The sequence below is a fragment of the Corvus brachyrhynchos genome, unplaced genomic scaffold (genome assembly GCF_000691975.1).
Source record: "Corvus brachyrhynchos isolate BGI_N302 unplaced genomic scaffold, ASM69197v1 scaffold22, whole genome shotgun sequence".
Lineage (NCBI taxonomy): Eukaryota > Metazoa > Chordata > Aves > Passeriformes > Corvidae > Corvus > Corvus brachyrhynchos.
The window spans coordinates 2,638,318-2,666,225 of record NW_008238355.1 but is presented as its reverse complement, the minus strand read 5'-3'; the positions used below and the strand labels follow the sequence as shown (position 1 = coordinate 2,666,225).

At 42.5% G+C, this 27,908-nt stretch overlaps 1 protein-coding gene across 1 annotated transcript in view; it reads left to right on the top strand.

The window, feature by feature from the left end:
- The window catches only part of DGKQ (diacylglycerol kinase theta), a gene marked incomplete at its 5' end in the record, with an annotated part of 67,719 nt that extends 46,576 nt beyond the window's left edge, over positions 1-21,143 (top strand). The window contains 8 exons of the mRNA XM_017735330.1: positions 1,114-1,265; positions 2,625-2,773; positions 3,377-3,558; positions 4,968-5,068; positions 9,208-9,354; positions 10,567-10,678; positions 12,252-12,404; positions 13,480-21,143. Coding sequence (XP_017590819.1) covers positions 1,114-1,265; positions 2,625-2,773; positions 3,377-3,558; positions 4,968-5,068; positions 9,208-9,354; positions 10,567-10,678; positions 12,252-12,404; positions 13,480-13,578 — 1,095 coding nt within the window. The remainder of the gene's footprint in view (positions 1-1,113; positions 1,266-2,624; positions 2,774-3,376; positions 3,559-4,967; positions 5,069-9,207; positions 9,355-10,566; positions 10,679-12,251; positions 12,405-13,479) is intronic.
- Between the last annotated feature and the right edge of the window lie 6,765 nt (positions 21,144-27,908).

Below are 27,908 nucleotides of genomic sequence, written 5' to 3'. Positions count from 1 at the left end.
AGAGATGGACCAGATGAGGACTTTTGCTCCAAACGGGAAAGGAGAAAACCTCAGTCCCTAGAGATGAACCAGATGAGGACTTTTGCTCCAAACGGGAAAGGAGAAAACCTCAGTCCCTAGAGATGAACCAGATGAGGACTTTTGCTCCAAATGGGAAAGGAGAAAACCTCAGTTCCTAGAGATGCTCCCAGAGATAGTCCTAACGATGAAGATGATGAAGACCCTTTGCTCCCAGGGAAGGAGAAGGGCCTCTGTTTTTGTTTCTGAACGGCTCAACCTTAAAATTGTACCCCAAAAAACTTCAAGAGTGGACCCTCGAAAGCAGTTGCGGGAAAAGCTGCAAGTCGGGGGAAAGGACTCACACGCAGGCAGAGAGACTCCTCTTCCTAAATGGACTGAACAATATTTGGAAGTGGGCGGCTGTCTCGTTGTGATAATGTTTTCATAGCATGAGCAAGAAGAGACTTCTCTTTCTAAATGGACTGAACAAGGTTATTATGGAAGTGGTAAACAGACTGAACATCTTAAGGGTTGTCTTTGAGCATTGTCAGTGGGAGAAGGGAGGAAGGTGGGGGGAGGAGGAGAGTTCTGAAGGTGGTATAATTTTTTTTTTTTTTTTCTTCTTTTAGGTCTGTTAATAAACTTCTTTATATTCTTTCAAGTTTGGTGCCTGTTTTGCATTTCTCCTAATTCTTATCTCACAGCAGATAAACAGTAATGAGTATTTTGGACCAAACCACTACAGTTGGTTTGGGGAGAAGCTCTCACTTTTCAAGGAAACTGTTTTAATAGTACAGAACTCTTATCTCTCACAGTGTTCTTTGGCCTAGACTGTTTACTGAAAATGTGTAGGAAGGGCTACTTACAATGCCTTTGGTTCTAATGTTAGTCTCAAATGTGTACTTGGAGTGGGTTAAGGAGCTTTCAGTTCCTAGGGAAGCAATATCAGCAGCTAACCTGTCCATTGTCTGGACAGTGAATCTTTTTATTTATAGAATCTGGATTTTTTTTTACTAGGCATCAAGGAAGCATCAGGTAATACTTCTGAGATGCAGAAGTAATTTTCCTGCCTTTTCATGGCATTGACTAATCCTTTTTCTTGTTTTCTTTCAGGCTTCCAAGATACCACGGAATTGTTGCCCACTTCTTGTATTTGTGAATCCAAAAAGTGGTGGTCTAAAAGGTCGGGATCTGCTGTACAGTTTTAGAAAGCTGTTAAACCCACATCAGGTCTTTGAACTTACCAATGGGGGCCCACTACCTGGGTAAGTCGTCATGTTTTACTTTTTTTTTTAATTTATATTGTTTTCTTATTTTTTAAAAAGGTGGACTAGATTCACTTCTTTTCAAGATTTAAATTGCTTCAGTCCTATGCCTGAAGACTAGGGCAGTGGATCATTTCCTTCTGACTGGTTCTTACTGTGAGAACAGATTTAAACTTTGAGGTTCTCTAAAGAAAAGAGAATAGAGTAGTTCCTGATGTATATATTTCTGTCAAATCTAGCAGAGTCTGGCCCAGGGAAAGTCATATGCACTTTACAATAGCACATATTCAATAATTATTAAAAATAAATGGATTTTATATTTGAATGAAGATGGAAAGAGAAATGTCACGTTTCCTGATGAGGTTGTATTTTTGCTTTTATTTCTTCTGATGTTTAATGGGAACTACCAGGAAAGTATAATAAAATTTTCTATTTTGACTCTTGAAACTTTGCCACAGTTGCAGAATTAACAAGGCCTGCCTGATCACAGCTGCAACATTTCTACAAGGAACAGGACATAATGTGCTTGTAGGAAGGCAGGAACTGATGATTTGATTTAATCAACCCCACTTTGTTACAGCTTCGTAAAACTGAAAGCGATGGTTGTGGCCTATTCCTCATTCCTTCACTACTGCTTTAATAAAAAGCTTGTCATGAGAAGATATTCGGAACAAAAGCTTTGTGGGAAGAATGCAGCTTATGTAGGAGACGAGATAAACAAGCTACACAAACTAATTTTTCTGTCAGAACTGTATCATTCTGTTGTCTTTCTAACGCACTTCAAGCTGCAACTTCAGTAACCAGTTCATTTTGTTTTGGCTTTGGAATCTTTCTGTGGCTTTATGGCAAAATGCTCCCATTTGTTCATTGCTTCTTGTGCAATGGGAAATAACAATTCTTTTGCATATCTTGGTATGTAGGATGAAAAGCCACAAAAGGTAAGCGTCACCAGGAAAACAGTACTATGAAGAAGAAAATGTACTGTGATTCCTATGACTAAGTACAAAAACACCACCACTAATCAACATCTCCTCTAGGATTTAGAGAGTTACAGATGTTCACGGTGAAATTATGACTAGTTAGGTCTCTGTGCCCTTGAAAAAGGAAGTGATTAACCATGTAGCTCTGTCTGTGAAGAATCTTAGAGGAATATGGTTTTTACTCTTTTTAAAATCATCTTTATCTACAACTCCATATTTTTCCATTCACGTTGTTGAAGCTGATCCAGAAACTGGTGGTAAATGGGCATGGGCAGAAATCCAATATTACTGTGTTATTTTAAATAGCATATTGGGACTTTGCATTTCCTATATTCTATTGTAACATTTCTTTTCCCCTTTGCTTTGCTTCACAATGAAGGTTTCACACGTTCTCCAAAATCCCCTCTTTCCGAGTGCTGGTGTGCGGAGGGGATGGCACTGTTGGCTGGGTCCTTGGTGCACTTGAGGAGATCAGGCACAAGCTGGTGTGCTCAGAGCCCTCAGTTGCCATCTTACCTTTGGGAACAGGTGAGAATCACGGCAAGAACCGTTCTTCTGCTGAGGGCAGAAGTCCTCCGGAAAGTTTTATCTTTGTCTGTGTGACACAGGACTCAGTCTTGTAGCTGAGATGCTGTGAGATTCAGTTCTGGCTGGTGCTGGAAAGTAAACCAAAATAACAGCTTTTCAAGGAAATGTCAGTCATGCTTTCTGAATAACAGCATCAGGAAAAACAAGCAGCAGGAGTGTTGATACGGGTGTGGGTAAGTGGGCAGGAGTTGGGAGGGCAAAATATCCTCCTCCTGACAGCCACAGGTGCATCAGCCATTGCTGTAAGACAGCAAACTCAGTTGCTCCCTGGTGTCTCAAGTCCATAACAGGTTTTTCTACCACTTTTTGTGGAAAGGTTCCAGTGTGTCTGTATGCAATAGTAAACACATGTGCAACACAACACAACACATGTGACACAGCACAACTTAGTTTTGTTTTTTTCCTGCTAGTTAGCTCTTCCTTCCAAATGAACTAATTCTGTGACTTGATTGGAGCACCTTAGTGCCGTGTGATTTGTAAAACAGGGCTGATGCGCTGATTGAGAGACACGGTTATCTTTTGGTGTTCTTCACTGTTGCCCAGGTAATGACTTGGGGAGGGTCTTGCGCTGGGGAGCTGGCTACAGTGGGGAGGACCCGTACTCCATTTTGGTTTCTGTGGATGAGGCGGATGATGTTCTTATGGATCGCTGGACTATCCTTTTGGATGCAGAAGAGGCTGCTGAAGGTGCAGAAAATGGTATTGCGGAACCTGAGCCTCCCAAGGTGAGCTGAGCACCATTTGGGTGTGATTCTTAGGAGCTGCTGTTCTAGTGAAAATCACAAAAATGATGGGTATTAACGTAGTTTAATTTTTACTGCTCACTTGTCTTTGTGCTTGGGCCTTACTGAGCTGTTTCCTAGTGAATACACCACATGTCTGGACCTAGTGTTTCGGTTTCAGCAGGGCTGCTTGACTGCAGAGCATGTTTTGTACCTGTTTAGCAAAAAGCATCTGATAGAGGATTAATGAAAAGATTCACATGGCAATGGCATTCTTAAAGCACTTTGCAAAACACTTGTGAAACTGGACTGTCAACCAAAAACACTCCCTTCCCCAAAAGGTACTCTAATTTTTCCTTTCACAGTTTAAGATGTTAGCAGGAGTTGCTAGCATATTCACAAAGTAAATCCTTCTGTCATCTTACTGCCATTGTGTATCTGTATATGTGCCATCTGTTATTTGCAATTTTTTTGAGTGAAAGTAACTGTCACTTGGTTCATATGGACTTGTTTCTGTTTAGGAAAATAAAAATGTTGATTGTAGATTGTGACTTTGGAGCTTTATGTGAATCCTGGTTCTGTCTCTCTTCAGATTAAAGGAAGAAATTGGACAAGGGGCTTGCAAAAAAAAGTAGGAAATCATGACAATGGTAGCAATTGTCCAAGATTTTAGTCTGGTCACTGGAAAATCCTAGGCATTATGAGTCATTTGGAGGAATTAAGATGCTCAGGTTCCAGCTATTTTTCACTTGGTGGAGACAGAGGCTTATTTTCCCATGGTGCCTACTCTGCTTTTTAAAGGTGAAGGATGGGAGAGCAAGGACTAGGATAAAGGTGCTATGGAATGAACTGGCATGCAAAGGAAGGATTAATGGAAGAAATGGTCGAAATCTGTAGGAACTTGAGGCTGACATATAGGGAGATAGTTAAAACACAGCTGAGTAGGTGAAGTCAAGTTCATTCATCTGGTGTAAGCTGGTCACCTTCCAAAGTAAGTAAGAGTGTCTTACCAATGATGTAATATAAATCCATGGCTGATGCCAAAAATAATAGTGGCATCAGTGTTCAGCAGCTTGTGAAGTTACTGCATAGAATCACTTTGAGAAGTTGAGTTGGTTTTATTTCTGCATTTGTTTTTATTTCTGCCTTATTATGCTTGTTACTTTTAATTAAGATTAAATTTTGACGTTTTTGATACTTTGGAAATAATGACTACACATGTCAGCAGTTGTTCATGCAACTTTATTTTTAGTGCAGTGTTTCTGGAAAATGTTTTCCAGAATCTGTCAAGATGCAAGTGACTTGGAAGAATCATCTGCAAAGCTTGCTTTTGTTGAAAACTGTTGGAATGTCTTCATTTTTCATGTATAAATGTAAGCAGGAAATCATACCTTTCTTTTTCCTTTGGTCAGATTGTACAGATGAACAACTACTGTGGTCTTGGCATTGATGCAGAGTTGAGCTTGGACTTCCATCATGCTAGGGAAGAAGAACCAGGGAAATTTAATAGCAGGTAATCCTGGGGCAACTAGGGTGAAGGTCAATTCTGTGGTATTGCATTACTTCAAATTTACACTACAGCTGATAATCTTCAATGCTACAGGTATCCACAGACTAATATTGCTTGTGGCAGAGCTGGGACAAGGAGGAATTAAGCTAGCCAGGAAGTCACAGACACAAAATTCCTGTGTTCTGTTTGTCTGGGTTTGGTTTGGTTTTTTTTTTTCCTCTACCAAGAGAGAGCACCAATGCAGGTATTGGAAGCCATGTCACTGTCCTTCAGTATTCTTGGTATGCCAATAGCTTCACTGTTGAGTTGAGTGAAATTTTGAGATAGTGGAAATACCTCTTGCTCAAAGCCTTCAGCAAGAGTGAGGGCAGTGCTGCTACCTGAGCAATAAGCACTGTTCAGAAGTGCTCAGAAGTGTTCAGAACTTCTTCTGTACCTTTTCCAGTTTTGCTTAGTGCTGTTGTAGCACCTGCATGCTGGTATTAAGGATATTAATTGATATTAAGGATCTCTGTATCTCAAGGGAGAACGTTATTAAAAAGGTGTTGAGAGACCTTCCCCTTTCTGGCAAGCATATCAACCAATAATGGGACTTTTTCTTCTTCCCATAATCACTGGAATTGATGAGCAAAAGAAATCACATCTGTGTAATTAATCAGTAATTCCTGGTAGAAACTGGTTTTGTTTGCTTTCCCCTATGTTTATGATTAAATGCTTTCTAAATTGTCTCTTGGTTGCCAGAGTTACAGCCAGTTACAACTATGCAGTGTTCAAACTGTAACTATTAAAAATATTCTCTGACCAGTCATGAGTGCAATGATGTGTAATCTGACCTATCTTGTAGTGTTCTATCATTACAGGCATTGCTCATGGTGCTTTTCTTAAAAGCTGACTAATACAGTTGTTGGTGTGAGCACAAGTGGTTCCTGGTACATAAGTTACTATTAGGAACTGGTTTGCATTTTCAATACGCTGGACTGAAAGTATTGTAGGTAATAAAATCAGGCAATTATTGCACTGCCCGTTCTGGTACACAAAACTTTTCTAGATGGACTTGTGTACTTCATATAATGTGCAAGTTATGTTCCTTCTTTCTTCAAAATATACTACTCCATGTTTGCAAAGCTGCAGCATTTCAAAAGATGGATGCTCTTCTTATTGCCACTGCATTTAAGGGATATACTTTGATTGCTATTGGCTGTGTGCTTTTCATCCCTGTAATCTTCATCTCAGTCTGCAGCATCCATAGTGCAGTGGACAAAGTCTTGGTATCATTCTTGCAGGGTGACTTGAAGGGCTTGTGGGAAAGAAGAGAATTTTTTTTCCCCACCCCCCCCAAATCTGAAGGGCTATATACTTTTGGAAAGGAAACATGAAATAATGAATTGATACTGAGATACATTTTTGCAGAAGACAAAAAGCTTGTGCAGGCTGACGCATGATATTTACCTTTGCCTGTGACAATGACTGTTAAAATAGTTGACTTTATGCTTCCCCATGATAAGCAAGTGCACACTCTTGTCAGTAATATTAGCTTATTATTATTATTATTATTCCTAGTAAATTAACTAAAAATGGTATCTACTTAATGCAAGATGCAGCAGCTGCTGGCATGTGAACTGGCTACTCTTGAGTGCAGAACAGGAAGTTTCAGGAAGTGGCAACAGAAATTGCAGGTAGTCCTTGGAAGAAATACGAGCTTTAATGCTCTTCTGAAGCAAGACCTTAAACTGATAAACATCCCAAGAGCTGTGTGTTCTTTGGCCTTACTGAGTAGAGTCTCTTTACGTATTGTGGACTGCTTACATTTAGCTAACAGCTCGAAGTACAGCACTAACATCCCTGCAGGAATTCAACGCTGATACGGCATTGCAGGGCAGATAAAAATAGTGTATGTTGTGACAGTGAGTTTTTTTACAGTGTAAAATTTAATGATCAGGGCAACTGCCTTCATTCATAGAATCACAGAGTGGGTTAGGTTAGGAGAGATTACAGTGGGTCATCTGGTCCAACCTCCCTGCTCAAGCAGGGTCATCCCAGAGCACTTGGCACAGGATTGCATTCCAGATGGTTCTTCAATATCTCCAGTGAGGGAGATTCCACACCCTCTCTGGACAATCTGTTCCAGTGCTTGGTCACCCACACAGTAAAGAAATTTTTCCTCATGTTCAGGTTGAACTTCTGTGCATCAGTTTCTCCCCATTGCCTCTTGTCCTTGCTTGCTGCCTGGCTCCATCCTCTTGACACCCTCCCTTCAGATACTTACAGACATCGATAAGGTTCCCTCTCTTCTTGAAGCTGAACAGGCCCGCTCCCTCAGCCTTTCCTGGTTAAAGAGATGCTCCAGTCCATTAATCGTCCTTCTTGCTCTCCACTGGACCTGCTCCAGAAGCCCCATGTCTCTCTTGTACTGAGAAGCACAGAACTGGACAGAAAACTCCAGATGTGCTACACCAGGGCTGAGCGGAGAGGCAGGATGACCTCCCTTGACCTGCTGGCAATGCTCTTCCTAATGCACCCAGGATCCAATTGGCCTCTTGGGTCCCAGGGCACACTGCTGGCTCATAGACAGCTTGAGATTCACCAGGACCCCCAGGTCCTTCTCCACAGAGCTGCTTCCCAGCAGCTCAGCACCCAGCCTGTGCTGGTTCATGGGATTATTCTTCCCCACGTGCAGGACCCTCAATTTTCCTTCATTGAATTTCAGATGGTTTCTCTCTGCCCATCTTTCCAACCTGTCAAGGTCCTTCTGACAAGCTGCAGAGTCCTCTGAGGTATCAGTCTCTCCTCCCAGCTTTGTGTTGTCAATGAGCTTGCTGAGGGGGCATCTGGTTCTTCATCCACATCATTCCTGGAGCAGTCTCCAGGACTGTGTATTACAGAAGAGATCACGAATTGTTCATGCCATCCAAAATGGCAGGAGATTGCTGTGGCAAGCAGTTTCAAGCTGCAAGGTTAGAAAGAATATTCTGCACAATTTAATGCAAGTTTAGACTTATTTTACAGAGATACACAACTGTTCTGCAGTTAGGGTACTGTGAAGTATTCTTTCCATTTCTGAAGGTTTCCTTCTTCATGCAACAAAAATTAATACTTCTTGGGGATATTGAAAATGTTGTTTCCTACTAATATTCCAGTATTTTTCAACTGTATCCAAATTAGACAAAACCTGTCTTAGCATAGATACATCTTGTCTAGAGGAGAAGTGTATGTTAAATGGTGTTTACATGAGGTACCTTTAATTTGATGCTATTTTAAACTTTTAGGACATAGGACTAAGCACTCCCAGTGTAATAATTTAAGATGACTGAAAAGACTCTGTCTGAAAACTTGGCTGTAACCTGCACTGGCTGTCTTCCCCACTTGAATGTCTACGGTATTTAGACATAATGCTAGAGAAATTTTGCAGAGTTGAATTCTGATGACACCCATGTGCTAGTAGGGTCAAATAATGGAAATTTATGCTTTTTATTTTAAGGTTGCCCTGAAGGCTGTGTACCCAAAGGTTTCCATTATAGAAGAAAATAGTCTCTGTGTTTAACTATCTTTTGTTTATGTTATTCTTAAAAAATTTTGCCATTTCTAGGGATGCCATAAAAATCTTCCTCATCTTTTTTATTCTAAAATTAGAGATGTTAGAGCACTGTCACAAGTTGGGATTACTAAGCCCGTTTTAATTTTCTGCAGCTGAGTATATTTCAAATTAATTAGGAATGTGTACAGCAAAGATTTTCAAATGTTTTTGTGCCATAAGTATTGTAGCATTGCAGGAAAAAACAACTTTAAATGGGTCATGACGACCTCTAAGTCTTAATCAAAAATGTAATCTTCCAGCCCAGGAGTTTACATTTCAAAGAGGCATTGTATTCAGGCAACACTTTGGGAAGGGATGATTTTTCTCTAATCAAATTTCACAATCTGCACATGTCTCAACAGAAGAATCATCCCTTAAGTAAAGGTATGTAAAGTAGGAGTTCATGGCTTATGCTTTGTTTCTGCAGTAAAGCTAGAAGAATTTGAAATGGGTTTTAATTGAAAAACTCTTTAAACATACCTGCTAGAGGACAATAGTGATATACATACAGGGAAGAGTGCTCTGCCTGGCCTTACATTTTGGTTACAGGATGCTTGTCTGCTCCTAGGTTTCACAACAAGGGAGTTTATGTGAAAGTTGGGCTGCAGAAGATAAGTCATACAAGAAACCTTCACAAGGACATAAAGCTGCAAGTGGACCAGCACGAGGTGGAGTTACCAAGTATAGAAGGACTCATTTTTATTAATATACCCAGGTAAAAAGGAGAGGAAGGATCTGTTGTGGATGCATGCCTGACTGTATGTATAGAATTGCTACTTCGTATTTCAGTACCAAATGTCAAATAGTTAGGTAGCAGGATCAAAGAGATTTAACCTGCACACGCTTTCTGACATGCTAGGGACCAGGTACCTAAGCAGTTCCTGCAGTGAAGGCCAGATGGATTTAAACTGTCAAACACTGCCCAGGTGCTACAGACAGCTGGTCAATGTACATAGAGTATGTGATGCTACCTGGGTAGCTGTGGAAAACCCACAGTTCAGGTACCTTTACAAGCCTGTGACTGCTTCCTTGACACCTGCAGGGAGCTAGAGTTACTGTTGTGGAAGAATGGAAGCCAAATCCACAGGAGATCTGGCTTCCTTAGATGTGATGTTGATAGAGGCAGGTTTTTTGTTTGCACAAAACCAGCAGGTAATTAGTGCTGCCATACTATTATTTTTTCAAGTACTATCTTGTCTTAAACAACCTGTATCTCTTTGCATTTTGGTCTGAAAATGTTTTATTCAAATACGTCTTTTTACATGTACACACATGTGCACATACATTGCACGTGTACACAAATACACATTGCACATGAGAGCTGTGAAGAAGAAAAGATCCCAATTAAGTGATGAGTACTTCACGACCGAAACAATAAGCAAGTGATTTGAGTGGGAAGGGTCAGTACTGCACAAAAACCAGCAGGGTTTAAATTGTCAGAAGCATTTCAGAGGACTGAAGTGCATGAATATCTGCCTAACTACGAGTGCTTTTGGCCAGGTACAAGAATAGAATCTTGATAATTGTTTTAGCTTTAGTTTCTCTTCAGTGGCTTCCATGAATGTTGTCAAGGCCAGTAAGAGCTATGTTAAGTTCTTCAGACTTGAAAGTTAAAGGTTAGTGTAGCTGTATTTCCCAGCAAACTAAAACTCTAAAGAGTTACCTTATTCCTATTTTCTTTTCCCATGGAAACTATTTACTTCACTCCTTTTTCTATTAAAAGATCTGATCAAAATTCTTCCAGATTTTAGGAAAACAGTTCCTGCGTTTACAATGCAGGAAAACAGCTCCCTCCAGCTGGTGCAGGAGCACAGTGTGTATAGCATTTGAAGCCTGACAAACCAGCCACCCTTAGCAGGGCACCAGGGAGTGTGCCTGGGGGCAGACCACAGGCCCACAGATGGTCACTGATGTGCTCTCCACACAGCTGGGGCTCTGGAGCTGACCTCTGGGGGTCTGAGAGTGACAACCGCTTTGAGAAGCCACGCATCGATGACGGCCTGCTGGAAGTGGTTGGTGTGACTGGCGTCGTTCACATGGTGAGTTGGCATCCCAGTAAACACAGAAGAAACGCACATTTTATGGGACAGGCTTGTTTCTGTAACAGACAGTGCATTGCAAGTGCATAGTCCTAAAAACTACACCTCTTTGTTAAGGTCAGATAAGAAGAAGTAATAGGAATTCAGAACTTGTTAAAAATCCATGGGGAAATGCTTCATGATTTAACTAGACTTTGAATCAAGTAGAGAAACATACATGTGTGCATATATATATAATGCAATATATATATGTAAAATGCAAGTGTATGCATGTATTATGGAATGCACTAGCTTTCTCATAACAGGTATCATGGTGTCAAAATGGAACAGTTCATGGGATGAAAACAAGATTTTATTCTAATATTACAAAAACAGGCCCTCTTCACCTAGTGTAGCTGTGAAAAATCTTGTCATACCTCATCACAATCACAGTGGAGATTCCATCAAGACAGGTTGCCTTATAATTATCTGCCACAGGCTTTCCAAACCCTATCGCTGAGAATTTGATACTTGCTGCTCTTGATTTGAATGCTATGTCAAGCAGGTGGTACGCTGTTCTGCGAAGACTATTATGACTCAACTTATGCAACTTTAATTATTTCATGTATTACATACTTTTACAATGGTCTGCTGTTAGTAACATAGTCCTGTGGGATGGTAGGTTATTTTTGTCTTCATATTTCACCACTATCTAAAGAAATCTGCTGCTAAAAAAGTATATGTGGTCAGGTAACTAGAGATAATTAATCCATAAAGCCACCAAAAGTGGAAAGGTGGGTGGTTAAATTTTGTGGAGCTTGATCAATCTTTGGTGTTGGTCAACTTTACCATTTTGTAACTTAGATCTTCTAAAAGACACTAAAGAAGTGTTTTGATAGAGATCCTTAAATTTTTTGTGAAAGTAGAAGCAGCTTTGGAGTATAAATGTTAACAAACCTGTGCCTTGGGTTCGTGATAATAAGGTTTTTACTCCCATCTTTGGTTTCTGCACACATTCCCCTAGAGTATGTGTAGCAGCAAAGTTCACTTTGTTTCACTTCTACAGTTAACTCTAAAACGTTAACTCAGCTGTCAAGTTGTAGTTGAGTATGTGTATAAGAAGTTCAGTGTGTGTATATGTATGTATTTCTGTAGCTATATGGAGCTGAGTTTGGAAAAACTCTCTGATTAATAAAGTGCTTTTAGACTTTAGAATTTCACATGTGCTGAAGTCTGTGTGTACAATTAGGTGTCTTTAGAAGTATTTACTGTGTTACAGAGAGGGAAGCCAAAGCAAACAAGACCTTTGTGAGTGTATCCTCCTTGCCCAACCTTTGTGTACAAGTGGCTTTACTGTGGAAGTTGTTTTGCCTCCCACAGCCGTCAGGGGTATCCGAGTTCTCCTTCCTGGACTAGCTGAAATAATTAACACTGGGGCAGTAAAGGCATCCTAGTTTTGCCTAAGCAGTTTTTTTAGCTGAAACTTAAAATGTCAGATGAGAATAAAGTAATATTAACCCAGTTGAATTGCAGCTAGTATTTGTACTTCTTGTTAGTTGGGGTGATTGATATCCTGGCATTTATTCCCTAACAGGGTCAAGTCCAAGGTGGTTTTCGATCAGGAATCCGCATAGCCCAAGGCTCATATTTCCGTGTAACACTCCTAAAGCCAATTCCAGTTCAAGTTGATGGAGAGCCCTGGATTCAGGCCCCTGGCCAGATTATAATTTCTGCTGCAGGACCAAAGGTACTGGCTGTAGGTTTCTCTTAGACTTTGTTCCTGCACTGGATGTTACTGTATTATCTTGCTTGTCTGTGTATTCCGATGCTTAACCCTAAAGGAGCTGCTCAGCACTGTGTGGTAACTGACAAAGCAGTTTCTAAAGAGGATGGTTTGAGGGCTCTCTCTAGTGGCTCAGATGAGGCTTGTGTTTAAAAAAATGGTCCCTATGCTTTGGCCCAGTGACTTAATTTTTATCCCTGTATTGACATCTGCAGGCAGTGTTGCTTGTCTTGAAGCAGGGCACAGTTATAAAGGCCATGGTAGTAGTGCAGTGTGCAAGGTAGGAATCAGTCTGCTGGAGAAGAGAAGGTCTGTCAGACAGTAGTATCAAAGGAGAAAAATTGGTAAGAGAGGAGCAGAGTCCATGAGAAAGAGACTTAGGAGTAATCAGTGTCTGTTTTTTCTTTATTATCTCAATATGTACATAAATCAGCTCCCCGAGAATTTAACTTCACTCTTGACTTTGAAATTGTGAAATAAACATTTTGCAGTAGATTACTATGGTGCACACCAGTCTACACATTTGCCTGCTACCTTAAGGATGCCTTTTCAACTCACCGAAATTTGTTGCTACAGGCAAGCTCAGAGGATATGTAGCTGTACTGGGAGTGCTACCAGAACAATTGCCCTTACTGAGGAGAAATGAGTGGGTCATACCTCAAAGTTTCAGACTATGTTGAAACTTTGTTCTTTCCGTGAGAAGAAGCGGGGTGGGGGGGGCCGGGGGAAGAGAAAGAGAGAGAGAGCAAACCTAACTTGTCCGCTGCTGACTAGTTCTCTCTATATATGGGTATGTATACATGTGTGTACAGGAATATATATGCACACATACATATACATAATGTGTATATGTTTACGTAAAAAACCCAGTAAATCCTATAGCTTTATCAGGATAGGTGCACCAGACAGTTGTGTTTTTAAATGTTTTTCTGTTGCAGTTCCAGCTTTTTCCTTGGTTATTAGTTGCCTTAGATCAGCTTATTGGTGATCACAGATATTTTAATACTCACTCACTTTCTTTTAAATTTTTCAATTTTAGGTCCATATGTTGAAAAAATCCAAGCAGAAGCAGAAAAAAACTGGAAGCCTGAAAGAGATGAAAGTGGATGGCGTGTCAGTCTCTGAAGGAGGACGCTAAGGGGAGACCTGTATCCACACCTAGACACCACACTGGTTCAGTAAAACCGAGTGCAGACAACTCGTGAAGAGAGTTGCTTATGAGCGTGCCTTTCATTACATTTTGATAGTACTGGGTTCTTCTTTGTCTTTCAAAGATAGTGCCTCATTGTCACAAATAACTGTTATGTACCACTTGTCTCATCTGAAATGTTTACTTTGGGTTGCTTTTCTGTAAGCTGTTTCCCAGCCAAACAGAGATTCCAAGATGCTGAGATTTCTGCATTTGCCTTCACAAAAAATCCTTCCCTCCTCTCAGCTCCTTCTTAAAGAATATCATTCCATAGATAATTTTTTTTTATTTGTTCTATAGCTGAAAATGTGTTTCTTTAAATTAATGCTCACAGTAGCATCCTAACCAAAAAAAGGCAAAAACATGAGTTGCTGAGAAGTCCTTAGATCAGTCCAAATAGCACAGCTGAAACAGTACAAGTGTAAAGAGAAAAATACAAAACACAGGAGAGATTATTTCTATAAAAGGATCCCAGAGCACTGGGAAGAGAGAAAGTACTAGAACAGTTGAGTCAAAATATTTCAGAGCGTTTACTTCAACAGTATTTGGACAGCATGAATGAAGGGAAAACAGCCTGCAGAGCAATTTTTCAACTGTAGCTTAGTTTCTCATTATTCAGCCAAAGCCCGTTTTAAAAGGCATTTGAATTTCATCAGCTACAACTCTTAAAAAGGGAACACAAGTACCCAATGCAGTATTATGTTACACCAATATTTTTCTGTCCCTGAAACCATTATCTTTGACACCAGACTTTTCGTCTTGACTTTACTTGTGTTGTTTCATTTTCATGAATTTGTACTATTACATAACAGAAAGCTCAAGAATCATCATTAATTAGGTTAAAAGAAGTACCACTTAGTGTTCAGTTAAGTAAATTAGCACAGTCACATGTTAGAGCGGTATTATGTACAGCATAGCTTTGCTGAGGAGCCTTAGCAGGTATTGAAGCCTATAGTATGCATGTAACATGCTCTAGGCTTCAAATAACTGGGAATGCGAGAGGCATCATGAAAATTCACTTACCTCGTCAGGCTTCTCAAGTCTTTGATGGGTGTTGTTATTAGGTGTGGGCCCAGGGACACAGTGACTGTCTTATCTCACTTGGATGACTGTGTGCTCTTCAGAGGCTGTTTCCCCATCAGCTCCTGTGAGGCCAAGATCAGCTCTCTGTGTTTACCCATCTGCTGAAGGTGTGGGGATCCAGTACTCCTTTTACAGCTTTGTGCTAGAGACTGGTGCTGGAGCAGCCATGCTGGTCCTGCCATATGCTGTCTACATCTGCTATCCATGTCTGTAGTCATGTTGTTCTTCACTCACATCTCTGCCATCTCATCTCACCATGGTTGCCCAGGGACTGAACGTTTCACTTTGGGTCAACATCATACACAAAGGGCTCTGTGAACCACTTGTGGGTAGGGGGTGGGGCCTGCAAGGTTTTGCCACTTGTATGCATCTGCTGCTTGGAGCTACTTAAGCCATGCTGGCTAGAGCCCACTTAGCCAGACAGTGGGCTTACTCGTCCTCTGTTGCACAGTAATAACTGTTTCATCTGTGGGTGGCATGAATTCATCACTTGAGTGTCAGCTTTAGGAGCATTCCCTCTTGCCAGTGTGTCTAGAAAAACATCTGTAGCTGCTTCAGGGGGCTTAAGTGTAACTTTGAAATATGCAAAAGCCATTTTGTGATGGAGCCAGTTACGTGCTGAGGCAGTTCTTGCTGGGTCTTGGTGATGAGCCTGTACTCTCAGCACTGTGCCAGCTTCAGCAGTGTGCTTCAGAAATGTGCTTTCTGCTTTCCAGTCATGGTGCAATGAGGGTGTGAATGTCATCTATAGCAACAGAATGATGCAGCTAAAGCTATAAAGAGAGACAAAACAGTTATGGAAAAATGGCAGATGCCTGCAGCTTCTCCTTTCGATCTAGTGATTCCTTCTCTGTTTTCTGGTAGAGATACAGTTGGAGGAATAACTCCTGTTTTCAGTGAAACCTCTTGTTAATTGTTTAAATTCTTAATTTAAATTTGGGGATGTTCTTCAGGTCCAACAGCGTGGACTACAACTTAACTTTTATTCAGCACAAAAACTGGATTCATGCTGTGAAGGAAATAGTTTGGATAGTACAGAGCTAAAAGTCTTGTCTTCCTGATCTCTAAATACAGGGTTATCTTCTTTAGAACCTGGGCATGAGAGGTCAGCTGGACCTCTTCTGGCATCCTGGTACCAGCATTACAAGTAGGGAGGATAAAGTGTTGTATTTCAGGATGTGCACTCTCTGAATGAAGCTCACAAATTAGAGAGGAAATCTGGAATAGGCTGCTGCTTCATAATTGTCCAGAAAGACAGAGAAACTGCTTTGTATCCTTGGGGCAGCAGAAAGAATGCATGGTCTACTTTCCAGTTGCTGACTCAGTAATGGAAGCTGGACTTCTTGTTACAGAAAACATGCATAAATTTTAAGATTGCTGGTACAGACTGTCTTCTGCAGCCCAAATAAATAAACAAACAAACCTGTCGTACTATTTTTCCAGGCATATATAATCCTGCAGCATGTAGCTGACAGTGTTTCAAGTTCTTGGCTTGTTAAGGACCTGGCTGTCTCTCCTTTTTCTCTGTATCTGTTATCTGAAATAACATGAAACTCACAGATCACAATACTTTAATCAAAGGGCCCCTTGCTGTGGCATATTCTTCCAGGACATTTCCCATCCCTGGAACTCTGTACACACCTGTTTTGGGGTAGCATCACAGTAGCAAGGTGACACTGAAGTATGAGTGTATTCTTTTCCCAGTGGTGGAGGGCAAGAAAGCTTTGAGTTTGGTTTTCTTTCCCTTTCCTTTTTTTCCCAGAAACCAACTGCCATATATTGTTTGAGCAGATGAGTGCCACACTGGAATGAAAACACAGCTTAAGAAAAACACTCTTAGCATCTAAGGCCTCTGTCCATCAAAAGATTATTCTTAATGTCTTTTGATGACAAAACAGATTCCTGAGCAGTTGAGATAGAAAACCCCCTGTAAAGCTTTTAAAAGGAGAAACTCACTCATTAACCCCTCTATTAAGATGTTTCAGGTTCTGTAAAGGCCATTATATCAAGAATATATGTGTGTATGTATTTTTTATTCTCATATTTTCATTGCATATGGTGTCTGAGAAGACCTGGTATTTTCTTCTGGGGTATACAAGGCCTGCATGAAGGGAGGGGATAACTCTTTGCTGTTAATATGAAACATTTAGACTTAGCCTTTCCACTTAACGTAACAATGCAGTATAATTTATGTGACAGTGGGCAGATAGATGATTCTCCATATGGGCTCTTTGAGTAGTATTGTGTGAGAACCCAGTGGTCACGTGACCAAGTACTTTAGATAATGCAGCAACAGAAGTGTTGGGGAAGAGGCTCAGTTCCGTCAAGACAGCTGTTAATGAACATCAGGGACGAAGGACCAGGAGCTATAACTGTGGACAGGGAAGAGATGCAGACTCATTGCTATCCTGAGCACACTCCTTCATCCTCTCTCCACTGCCTTTTTACCTTGCCTATATACCACTGCAGGCACAAATAGCACAACTAGCATCTCTCCTGCTGAGATACACTCTCCTGACCTTTTACTAGTGTCCTACCTAGGCATTGCCAACACTGGGGAGAGAAGGGTCCTGAAAACTGTGGTTCCTTTCAAATACCCCAGTGTTGCAGATTAGTGCAGGTGGTCAATTGGTTAAAATCTGTTTTGATGGATAAACACATTACCTCTGTCTTGAATTAGTAGAACCGAAATTCAAAAGCTCATCCCTGAGATATGGGTGCTACTTCAGAAAATTTGCTGCTTTTTTCCCCATGGCTTTTACCCTTGATTTGTACAGTTTAAATTGCTGGTATTTTCACTGCATTGATTTTTAGGTGAAATGGTTCTTTTGCCAAAAACCTTTTGTTTATATATGTGTATATATGTGTGTGTACATACATGTGTATACATACATGTGCACACACCCTTTAAGAATACGCCTTATTGTATTTCCTTCCACAGTGCCTAATTATACAGCTTTTGCCCTGTTACAGCATTCTGATAGCACTCACTTCTGGTTCTTTCTCTCTCCAGTTTCAGACATAAGGCAGGACTTGCACTTTCCAACAAGACACGACGGCAATATAGTGAAAGCACAACTGTGTTTAGAGTACAATCTCTGCATGTATGCAGTTTGAGCTCTGCTTGCTCTTTCTAGATTTTAGTCAAGTATCTGTGTGTCTAAAACCAATGGCAATGGCTATTGTAGCATTTTAAAAACTAGGAAGAAGCTGTCCACTGCAAGACTTAACTAAGGAACAAAACTAAATGAGCTATTATAGACAATTGTTGTTCATCTTCACAGTTACCCTCTTACAAATATTGTATGGATTTCATTTCTTTAAAGAGAAAATAATGCACTTGATCTGAGTATCATCTGTTTCAAATTGCTTAGCATTTATGCATGCATGTGATTCTGTAGCAGCCTGTTGGCATATAAATATCATTATCAAATGAAACCTCTTTTTGTGGGAGGAGAAGGTAAGACGAGCTGTTGTGACACTTAAAAAGGGCTTATGTTGAAGACACAACAGATTTGGTTGCATGTGTATTTAATAATGTACCGACTGCAGGTACACTCTGTCTTTTATAGTCTCTAGTCCATATTCCAGTGCCAGTATTGGGGTCTATTGGAGTTGTGCACTTGAGAGACCTGGCAGTAAAGACTCTTTCAGTCTGCACCCCACATCTCTTCCTTACCACCTTCAGAGTGATGGTACAGCTTTCTGCCAGGCTGCTCTCCTGCCCTTTGGGCCTAGCTCTGTACTGAAACTGGTATTGAAGGTATGAGTATGTGCTGGTGAATGTGTGTGGAGAGTGGGGGAATGGAGTTCCAGCTCTAAGCGCTGCTCTGTCAGTTTGGCTTAGAATATTCTTTAATTTCTGCTTCAGCTTCTACTTTAGCCATCTAACAGCTGTGCAGCAAAGAAAAATTTGGCAACTACTGAATTGCCTTGGATTCACCAGTGACAACGTTGCATCATTTTCAGGCTTTGATCTTATATGCACCCGAATATGTGTAACTTCATTATACTTTTTGCACTTAACAGAAAATACAGGTTAGATAGGCTTAGGGTGTGGCAAAATTGCAATGTTTGTACTTTTTTTTTGTAAATATGGGGATAATTCTACAGATACAAAGATGCACTTTCAGAAAACAATGAGAACAAGTTTGTAGAATACAATTGTTTAGGAGTTTCTCTGACTGCAGTGTTCTTGATCCCCATCCATGTCTAACACTGTGTTCTCCTTGAAAGCCTGCTTGGGGATAGAGATGGCTTCTCACATCGCAGAATGTATTTATAGCTGACTGACTGAAAGTTCATGTATGTTTTTGAGCAAGTTTGCTGCTATTCTAAGTTTTAGGTTTTACTAGACTGCTTCTATAATGCATAAAATAATGTTCAAGTTTTATTTATAATGTCAACACTTACTGACTTGACACTTAGTTGCAGGAGACATCCAGCCCAAAGCCTTCATTCCTTTTGCTATTTAATGGTTTTGTTGTGTTGTTGGTTTTTTTTAGCAGTGTAGGCATTGTATGTGTGGAGTGCAGTGAAATGAATGCAAATTACTAATCTTAACCTGCAGTTAGAGTGGCAGTTTCAATGTTTACAGGACAGTGACTATTGATTGTAAACCCATACATGTCCACTGAAACAGCGCACTCTTCATGTGTTTTGGAAGCATTGTTTCTGCTTACCATGGTAATTAATGGAACAGTTGCCTTCTGGTTTTAGAGTCCTGGTTATGTTGCTTTGGAGAGATTTAAGTGTGGGTTATGGCTTCTCTGCCATGGACTCGCAGGACAGAATTTCTACTGATACAAGTGTGTTATATTGAACATGTTTGCTGAAAGAGTGACTTTATTTTTTGTGAAGATAATTTATGAGAAGGTTTTATAGCAGATCAGTACTGAAAAAGTTGAAGTCTTGAAATAAATGTGTGTAGATATTAAAGATCTATTCCAAAGCAAAGTATTTTTTAATAGGGCACTGTTACTGGTGTAGTTATCCCTCTAAGCTCTCCTGGCAGCATACCCATTTAGCATGTCACTCTGCACTGGTCAAATGTGTTATTTAGGGAACAACCTGATTTCATAAGATATGGCTTCATTTATATTGTGTGTATCCCCTATTACACCTCTGGCAGCAACCTAATATAAACATCAGCCTCACAAGGCAGGGCTTCTCCCCCACACAGATCACTGCAGGTTGAAGAGCAGAGAGCCTGCCCTTGTGCTTCACTACAGAAAGGTTATAAGTCTGGTGACTGTCTGGCACTTACAGTCCTCTCTCTCTTACTGTCACAGAGTGTGCCACACAAGCTCTTTTGCTTTCTGAAGGCAGGCAGGCCCAAATCAAGAGTGCCTGCGTCAAACTGCTAACAGCTTGTCTCACCATGGCATCCATTTCTTAGTGCTGCTTATCTTGCCAAATTGGGTAGCAAGAGGTGCTTGAAGTATTACTGAGTATTTATTGTGTAATTTTGGGTGCTTTTAAAGCCTTCACTGCTATTTTAAAGCAAAATTTGGGGATCTGTAGCATACCAATAGCTGTATAACTCTAGCATTCCAAACATGCCCAAAGCAAGTTATCCTTGTGATAGTTTAGTTAGCAATGGTATAGCTAGTAGCAATCAGTATCCTGGCGCTACAAGTTCTGAATATTGGAAGAGAACATCTCTGCTTTGAATGCAAAGCATCAGAGTTTGTAATTCACTATAGATTTCAGTGTCTCTCCTACTTATGAATGACTGATGACATCTTAATTCTTCTCAAACTATGACTTAACTATCGCTTAAATAACTGTTTTTCACCTCTGGTTATTTAAATCATCCAACTTACACAGTTGTATGAATGCTGTTCTATTATCAAGACACTTTTAAGGTGTCTCATAGCATTTCTTGTGAATGTTCCAATACATCGGTAATAAATAATCCTGACCCAATAAACTAACATAAGATGACAAGTTATTGTCTAGTGCTTATTCTTTGTGCATCTGCCTAATTCTCAGAAAAAAAAAAAAAGCCTAAGTACAAGCATTAAAGTGGTTGAAAACGGTTTCCACACTATGTGCCTCAAATCAGTAATGCGTTATCACACTTGTGGATTGGTCTCAAAAACTAGCTTTTAATGATGTAACTTGTTTCTCAGTGTCTGCCTTGCAAATGAGACATGTCACTATTATTTGTGGTTACAAATAACATACCTAGTGTAGTAATAGATATTTTTTCAGTAATTTATAAAATATGGACTTTTCTCTTATATTTAAACATCTGTTCATCCTTGGGGTTCTGTTCTTAGAACAATTCTGTGTATATTTTGCAATACATGTTTTGTGTTTGTACATTTTGCACCAATATGAAATATTGTATTCTAAGTATTATTTACAAGTTCCAGAGATCTGTAACTAGTATTTGCTGTGAAAAATACAACATCTCTTCTACCCTGGATGCTTGTGGAGTAGTTATGCTTTAAGTATAGTGGAATACACTTCTGCAGAGACAAACATACTTTATCTCAGCTGGACACTGCTTTTACAGGAATTCTGTAGCCTTGCTGTTTGAGATTGGGTCCTGCCCTGTGAAAGGGTAGCTGTGTTCTAACAGTGTGATTTCATATGTTTTCATTTGTAAGATGGCATTAAGTTTGATCCCTGCAACACTGAAGCACCTCTAGAACCCTTATTTCTGTGGACAGCACTTACTGTAATTGGTAAGGTCTTCCTGTGACAGCACTACACACAGTGTGTTAAGTATTTCTGGTGTCTTGAGTTACTTTAATGATGATCCAGATTTTCCAAGGTAGTTTTGTACAATTGCTTGCCCTGTTTGCACTTCTCTACAAACAGATGACGTGGTGTTTTAAGACTGTGGGTAACAGGCTCACGCATAGCCCTGTGCTTGGCTCAGGTGAGCAGTGGTGGACCTGGCCTGCACAGCTCAAGGACCAGACCTCATGGGCCTTGGCTTGGAGGGAGTCAGCTGGAACAAGTGGAAGGGCTGTCCAGTGAGCTGGGCCCATGTGGAAACTGCCCCACTGTAGGTGCACAGCCCACTGCTCCTTGGAGGTTAAGGTCTGCCTTTCACTGATGGTGGGGGTTCCATCAGCTGGACATCTCCACTTGGGTTGTCCCTGCTGCAGTAACCCTGCCTCTGGCAATGAGCAATTGATTCTCCCCGCTCTGTTGAGCAATTGGCTGCAGAACTGAGGAGGCCTTGGTTATGTCCCAGCACCTCTGGGGAAACCTTACTGTTCCTTGCTGGACTGCAAATCAACAAGCTCTGAAGCAGCTACAATTACATTTAAAAACCATACATGGAAAAACTCAGTTCAGGGCTATAGTTCTGGGAAAAGAGGGGAAGCAAACAAAACACTGAACTTCATACAGAGAAGAGAAAATAACCCACAAAACATCCAAATCCGAAATGAATTTTACCCCTGCCCTCCTCTGAGCTGAGACAACAGCAAGAAGAGTAGACAACTTGCAGCAGTCCCTCCCTGCCCATACAGGCTTGTTCCTTGGAATCTGGTTATAACCACTTTCTTAACAAGGGGAGCTGGTGTCTGAGAATGCGAAAGATGGGTTTGACCATGATAAATCCCAACTTAACTTCAATGTGGATTTCATTGCCAGTTAGACAATGTTCTTTGAAGCACAGCTAAACAAGAAAAGCCTTTTAGACAAATAATTAACAGGGAAATTAAATTTAAGGGTTAATGGAACCATTTGGGGCATCAAATTGATCATCAGATGACAGCTTTGGGCCCCTAAAACAGATGCTTTCTTGTTGTGAACGACTGGTGGACTGTAGCAGCTGCGATCCCTCCTGCTGGGCCTGAATTACCAAATGCTGGAATATGCAGCAGTGGCGGTGTCAGCACCTTGAAAACAAATCCATGCAGACACAGCAGTGCTTATGCAGGTGCCCACATACAGGCAAGCAGCCTTGACATGAATAATACAAGTGGGCCAAACCTGTGCCTCCTCACCAACTAATGGGGGTCAACATTCACTCCTGAATGAATTGCTATCTCTCACAATTTCCCCAGACTTCTCTTGTGGCTGGCACCATACTCTCTTGGTCTATCCAGAACCTGGCTTTCAGGTTCTGTAAACCAAGAAATCCAGCTTAAAAGTCTGCTAGGGAATCACAGAAAAAGAGAGAGGGAGGGGAAAACTGACAACAGCAAAATGGTTATAGAAAGGTTAGAGAGGTAGAACAGCCTGCACGGATCAGGCACAGAGTGTGCCCAGACAAGTGCTCTGACCAGAAGCCTGCTGCCTTAATGCAGGGCCCTTGTAATCAGGGGCAGGGTCAGGGTCAGGGTAGGCATCAGAAAACGCATACAGTGAAATGCACACAGATTGCACCTCACTCCACACTGGAAAATGAGGTAGGGACAAGCTCTGTCACCTTCAGGACTTCCCTCAGCCAATTTGTGCTGTTAATCAGTGATCATTTACCACAATCAGCCACTCTCACAGGCAAGTACTGGTACCCCTGCTGGAGCAGTGTCCTCAAGTCTGTGCTAGGTAACTATGAGGCTGCTGTCAGCCAGGATTTCTGGGGATGCTGCTCACAACTGTACTCCTTCGAACACTGTTTTGAGGTCAGCACCTCCTGCCTCAAAGAAGCTTTCCCTCCTGCAATTTCCAAAGCACAAGCAGCTCAGAAGTCACAAAACATTCCTGACAGCAGTGACATGTGGATCTTGCCCATCCTGCTTCAAACTGGCCAAGCTGAAACAAGCTAATGCAGTCACATGGTCATGGTACAACCTTGCATCAAAGGTCCTGCGCCCATACCTTTCTGTCACAACAGGAATGGCTTGGTGTCCTCTGATGCAGCAGCCTCCCCTACAAAACATGGAGCAGAGCTGATAGCAAGTCTTCTATGACTCTCAGTCTCATAAGCCACAGTCCCCACAGCCAAACCCCAACATCACTGGTCCAGAAAAAACTTATGGAGGCTGAGGAGGCCATATGACAGAGTCTCAGCATGTCTGCAACGAAAGTGTGGAAATGGTACTCATCTGGGACATGCCAGAATTGAAGAGACTCCATCAGAATTGCTACAGGAAAGGAGACTGCTTCAGTCTCTTGGTCTATCCAGAACCTGGATTTCAGGTTCTGTAAACCAAGAAATCCAGCTTAAAAGTCTGCTAGGGAATCACAGAAAAAGAGAGAGGGAGGGGAAAACTGACAACAGCAAAATGGTTATAGAAAGGTTAGAGAGGTAGAACAGCCTGCACGGATCAGGCACAGAGTGTGCCCAGACAAGTGCTCTGACCAGAAGCCTGCTGCCTTAATGCAGGGCCCTTGTAATCAGGGGCAGGGTCAGGGTCAGGGTAGGCATCAGAAAACGCATACAGTGAAATGCACACAGATTGCACCTCACTCCACACTGGAAAATGAGGTAGGGACAAGCTCTGTCACCTTCAGGACTTCCCTCAGCCAATTTGTGCTGTTAATCAGTGATCATTTACCACAATCAGCCACTCTCACAGGCAAGTACTGGTACCCCTGCTGGAGCAGTGTCCTCAAGTCTGTGCTAGGTAACTATGAGGCTGCTGTCAGCCAGGATTTCTGGGGATGCTGCTCACAACTGTACTCCTTCGAACACTGTTTTGAGGTCAGCACCTCCTGCCTCAAAGAAGCTTTCCCTCCTGCAATTTCCAAAGCACAAGCAGCTCAGAAGTCACAAAACATTCCTGACAGCAGTGACATGTGGATCTTGCCCATCCTGCTTCAAACTGGCCAAGCTGAAACAAGCTAATGCAGTCACATGGTCATGGTACAACCTTGCATCAAAGGTCCTGCGCCCATACCTTTCTGTCACAACAGGAATGGCTTGGTGTCCTCTGATGCAGCAGCCTCCCCTACAAAACATGGAGCAGAGCTGATAGCAAGTCTTCTATGACTCTCAGTCTCATAAGCCACAGTCCCCACAGCCAAACCCCAACATCACTGGTCCAGAAAAAACTTATGGAGGCTGAGGAGGCCATATGACAGAGTCTCAGCATGTCTGCAACGAAAGTGTGGAAATGGTACTCATCTGGGACATGCCAGAATTGAAGAGACTCCATCAGAATTGCTACAGGAAAGGAGACTGCTTCAGTTGACTGGGTGACACATTTTTCTTCTACACTCTCCCACTTCAGCTTCCCACTCTTTGGCCCTTGCTGGTACCTCCATCCTCTTCCTAACTCATCAGCCATTCCTGTCACAGGACTTGTTGTTGCTCCTGCATTACTACTCTGTACAATGGCTTGTAATATTTGCTCTCCACCAGGAACATTTTACACCTTTTTCAGGCTTCTTTGGGTTGTAAGTGAACATTGTGATGACTTTTTCCAGTCTTTTGAAGTTTTTAACTGTGATGTGTCAGCAGTTCTGGTCATAAAATTTAACCTGCATCCTGCAAAAACCTGTCCAAGGTCTCAATTATATCTGCCTGTTAGGGGGAGCTGCTTGAGTTTCTGTTAATTATAAATATCCTTCCAGGTGTCTGCCAAGTTTTATGAGTGCTGGCACAAAAATAAAGCAGTGTCAATAAAGTACCATGCTACTAAAACAGGGAGTTTAGTTCTAGCAATTCTTTTTAAATACAAACATGGACACTTGCTGCTGGGCACTGACCACTTCATGATTTTCCTGGCTTGTTAACTCACTCTTACACTGGAGGTTGCTGCCCTCTTGCTTTCTGACTGAGGATAGCAAAACCCTCCCCTGACTTTGGAAAGGCTTTCAGGAACTGCCCAGACACTGGATGTGCTATTGCTCTGGTTTAAAAACTATTTTAAAAGAAAGTGTGCTGTAGTTATGCAAAGATGTTTATGCTTTAACTGTTTGCTTCATTTTTTAAAAAGTTTGTTCTATCTTTCTTAAAGTAATCCTCCTCTGAAATTATAATCAGTTTGGGGCAGCATTGCTGGGAGGAGCGGCAGAAAGGTGTGGGGTGCAGCTCTGCAGGTGCCATTCACCTCTGGAAGGGGGCACATGCTGGGGAAGCATTGGCAAGCTGTGCCCTGGGGGCGGCCCACCACAGGAAGGGCACAAGGGACCTAGTCCCCTGTAGGGGGAAGGGTGGCATGGGGAGTTTGGCTCTGTGAAATTTGCCTGCAAAGGGACACAGGGGACCCCAAGGCATGGCTCGGCAGCCAGCCTCAGGGGTGCTTGGCTTGAGGTGAGCTGGGGTATGCTGGTTTCTACTGGGGTAGAGTTAACTTTCTTCACAGTGTCATGTATGGGACTGTGTCTTGGGTTTGTGCTGCACACAGGGTTGATAATATAGAGATGTTTTAGTTATTGCTGAGCAGGGCTTACACAGAGCCAAGGCCTTTTCTGCTCTTCCTACTGCCAAGCTGGTGAGGAGGTTGGGGGTGCATGGGAGGTTGAGAGGAGAAACAGCCAGGGCAGGTGACCTAAACTGTCCACAGGTGTATTCCAGACCATTTGACATCCTGCTCAGTATTTTAAACTGGGCAAGAAGGAGGAAGGAGGGGACGTTTGGAGCGAATGGCATTTGTCTTCCCAAGTCACTGTGAGGTGTGAGGGGGCCCCTGGAGATGGCTGAAGACCTGCCTGCCCATGGTAAGTGGTGAATGAATTCTTTGGGGGTTTTTTGCTTATGTGCGTGGCTTTCACTTTCCATATTATACTGTCTTTATCTCAAACCAAGTGTTTTTTAGCTTTTACCTTTCCGAGTCTCTCCCCAGTCCCACTGGTGAGGCAGGGAGCGAGTGGCTGTGTGTGGTTCTTGGTTGCCAGATGGGGTTAAAGCGAGACAGGGGGGAACACTGTTTCACACAGCTGGAGGGGAGGTCATGACATTTGACAGCATGGGGGCCAAGCCACAGCAGTCAGTGGTGGAGAACAAAGCCCAGCACTGCTCCAGGGCCAGCTCCAGGGGTGCTGAGAGTTGGGCAGCCTTGATGGCAAAGGTCTGCCTGCCTTCTGGAAACAGTGTCACAACTCTCCTCTCAAGTAAGAGCCCAAAATTCATGGCCTAGCATGGCTAAAGGCCAGGGCCCACAGTACTCTGCATGGGGGCACGGTGGTGGACAGAGGTGGCACAACCCCAGCCAGACACCAGGTGTCTTGTCTTGGATGAAGATGGATAGAAAAGCCCTCAAGGTCCTGAGGGCCAGGCCCTGGGAGCATGAGCACAGAGAAGTTGGTGGGGCACAGTCTGCATGGACTGAGGACTAGGTCCCACAGTGCTTGGCTCAAGCGGGACCTGAGGCGGAAGCACCTGCAGAACAAATCTCTCCTGCGCAGCTGGATGGCTTAGTCCTTCTGTACTCTATGCAACAGTATCCTTGACAAAACAGGGCACATGGCTGGTGACATGTTTCTCCACTGCATCTCCACCCAGCTTGCTCAGGACCAGAACATGGGTTAGCTCAGTCCTCTCCCATGATGTCAGAGCTGTGGTGCACATAGAAGAGGCCCATCTCGAGTATCCCTACTCCTACTGGGGCACTGGTCTCACTCCCTCACCTGCTGCATACAGCCTTTCTCTCTTCCCCAGCCCCTACCTCCAAGCTTCCACTCCTCACACAGCTGCTGCCAGCTCCTCTGGCTTCCTCTCTGTTCCTGACACCTATCTCCTCATGCCCACCTCAACTTCACAACCTCTGGCTCTGCTGCCATCACCACCCACCTCCCAGCTGCTCCAAATTTCTGCCTGGGCAAGTCCAAACAGCTGCTGCTACAGCCACAGTCCACACACAAGAAATGTCTCCTGCCCCTGGGAAGAGCCCTGGCCCAGAGCAAAGCCCCAGCAGATCCACCCTGCAGCCCCAAGGCTGCCTCCTCCTCCTAGGGCACCTGCCCACTCTATCAGCACCAGCTGAGGAACTGTCCAAAAGGCACACGCAGCAGAGCACTGCCATAGCAAAGGGCCCTTTGGGGAGAAGCAGCAGGAAGGTTATGTGGCAGTGCTATCATCTGTCAACGAAACACTGTGCTCTCAGGCACAACATCTGGGGCAGCTGCTGCTCTCATGACAGCTCCAAGCACATCCTCTCTCCCCCTCTGGCACCCATAGACTCCAAGGCACATGGAACTCATACAGGTTGACTGGGGCAGGACGTGCCTGCTTTCTGTGGATCTCCCAGAAAGAGCAGGCACCGCGGCAGGATTAAGCTGTTGCGCTGCTCTGTGCCCCTTCACAGCTACGCCGCCACTGCCATTTCCATTACACACCA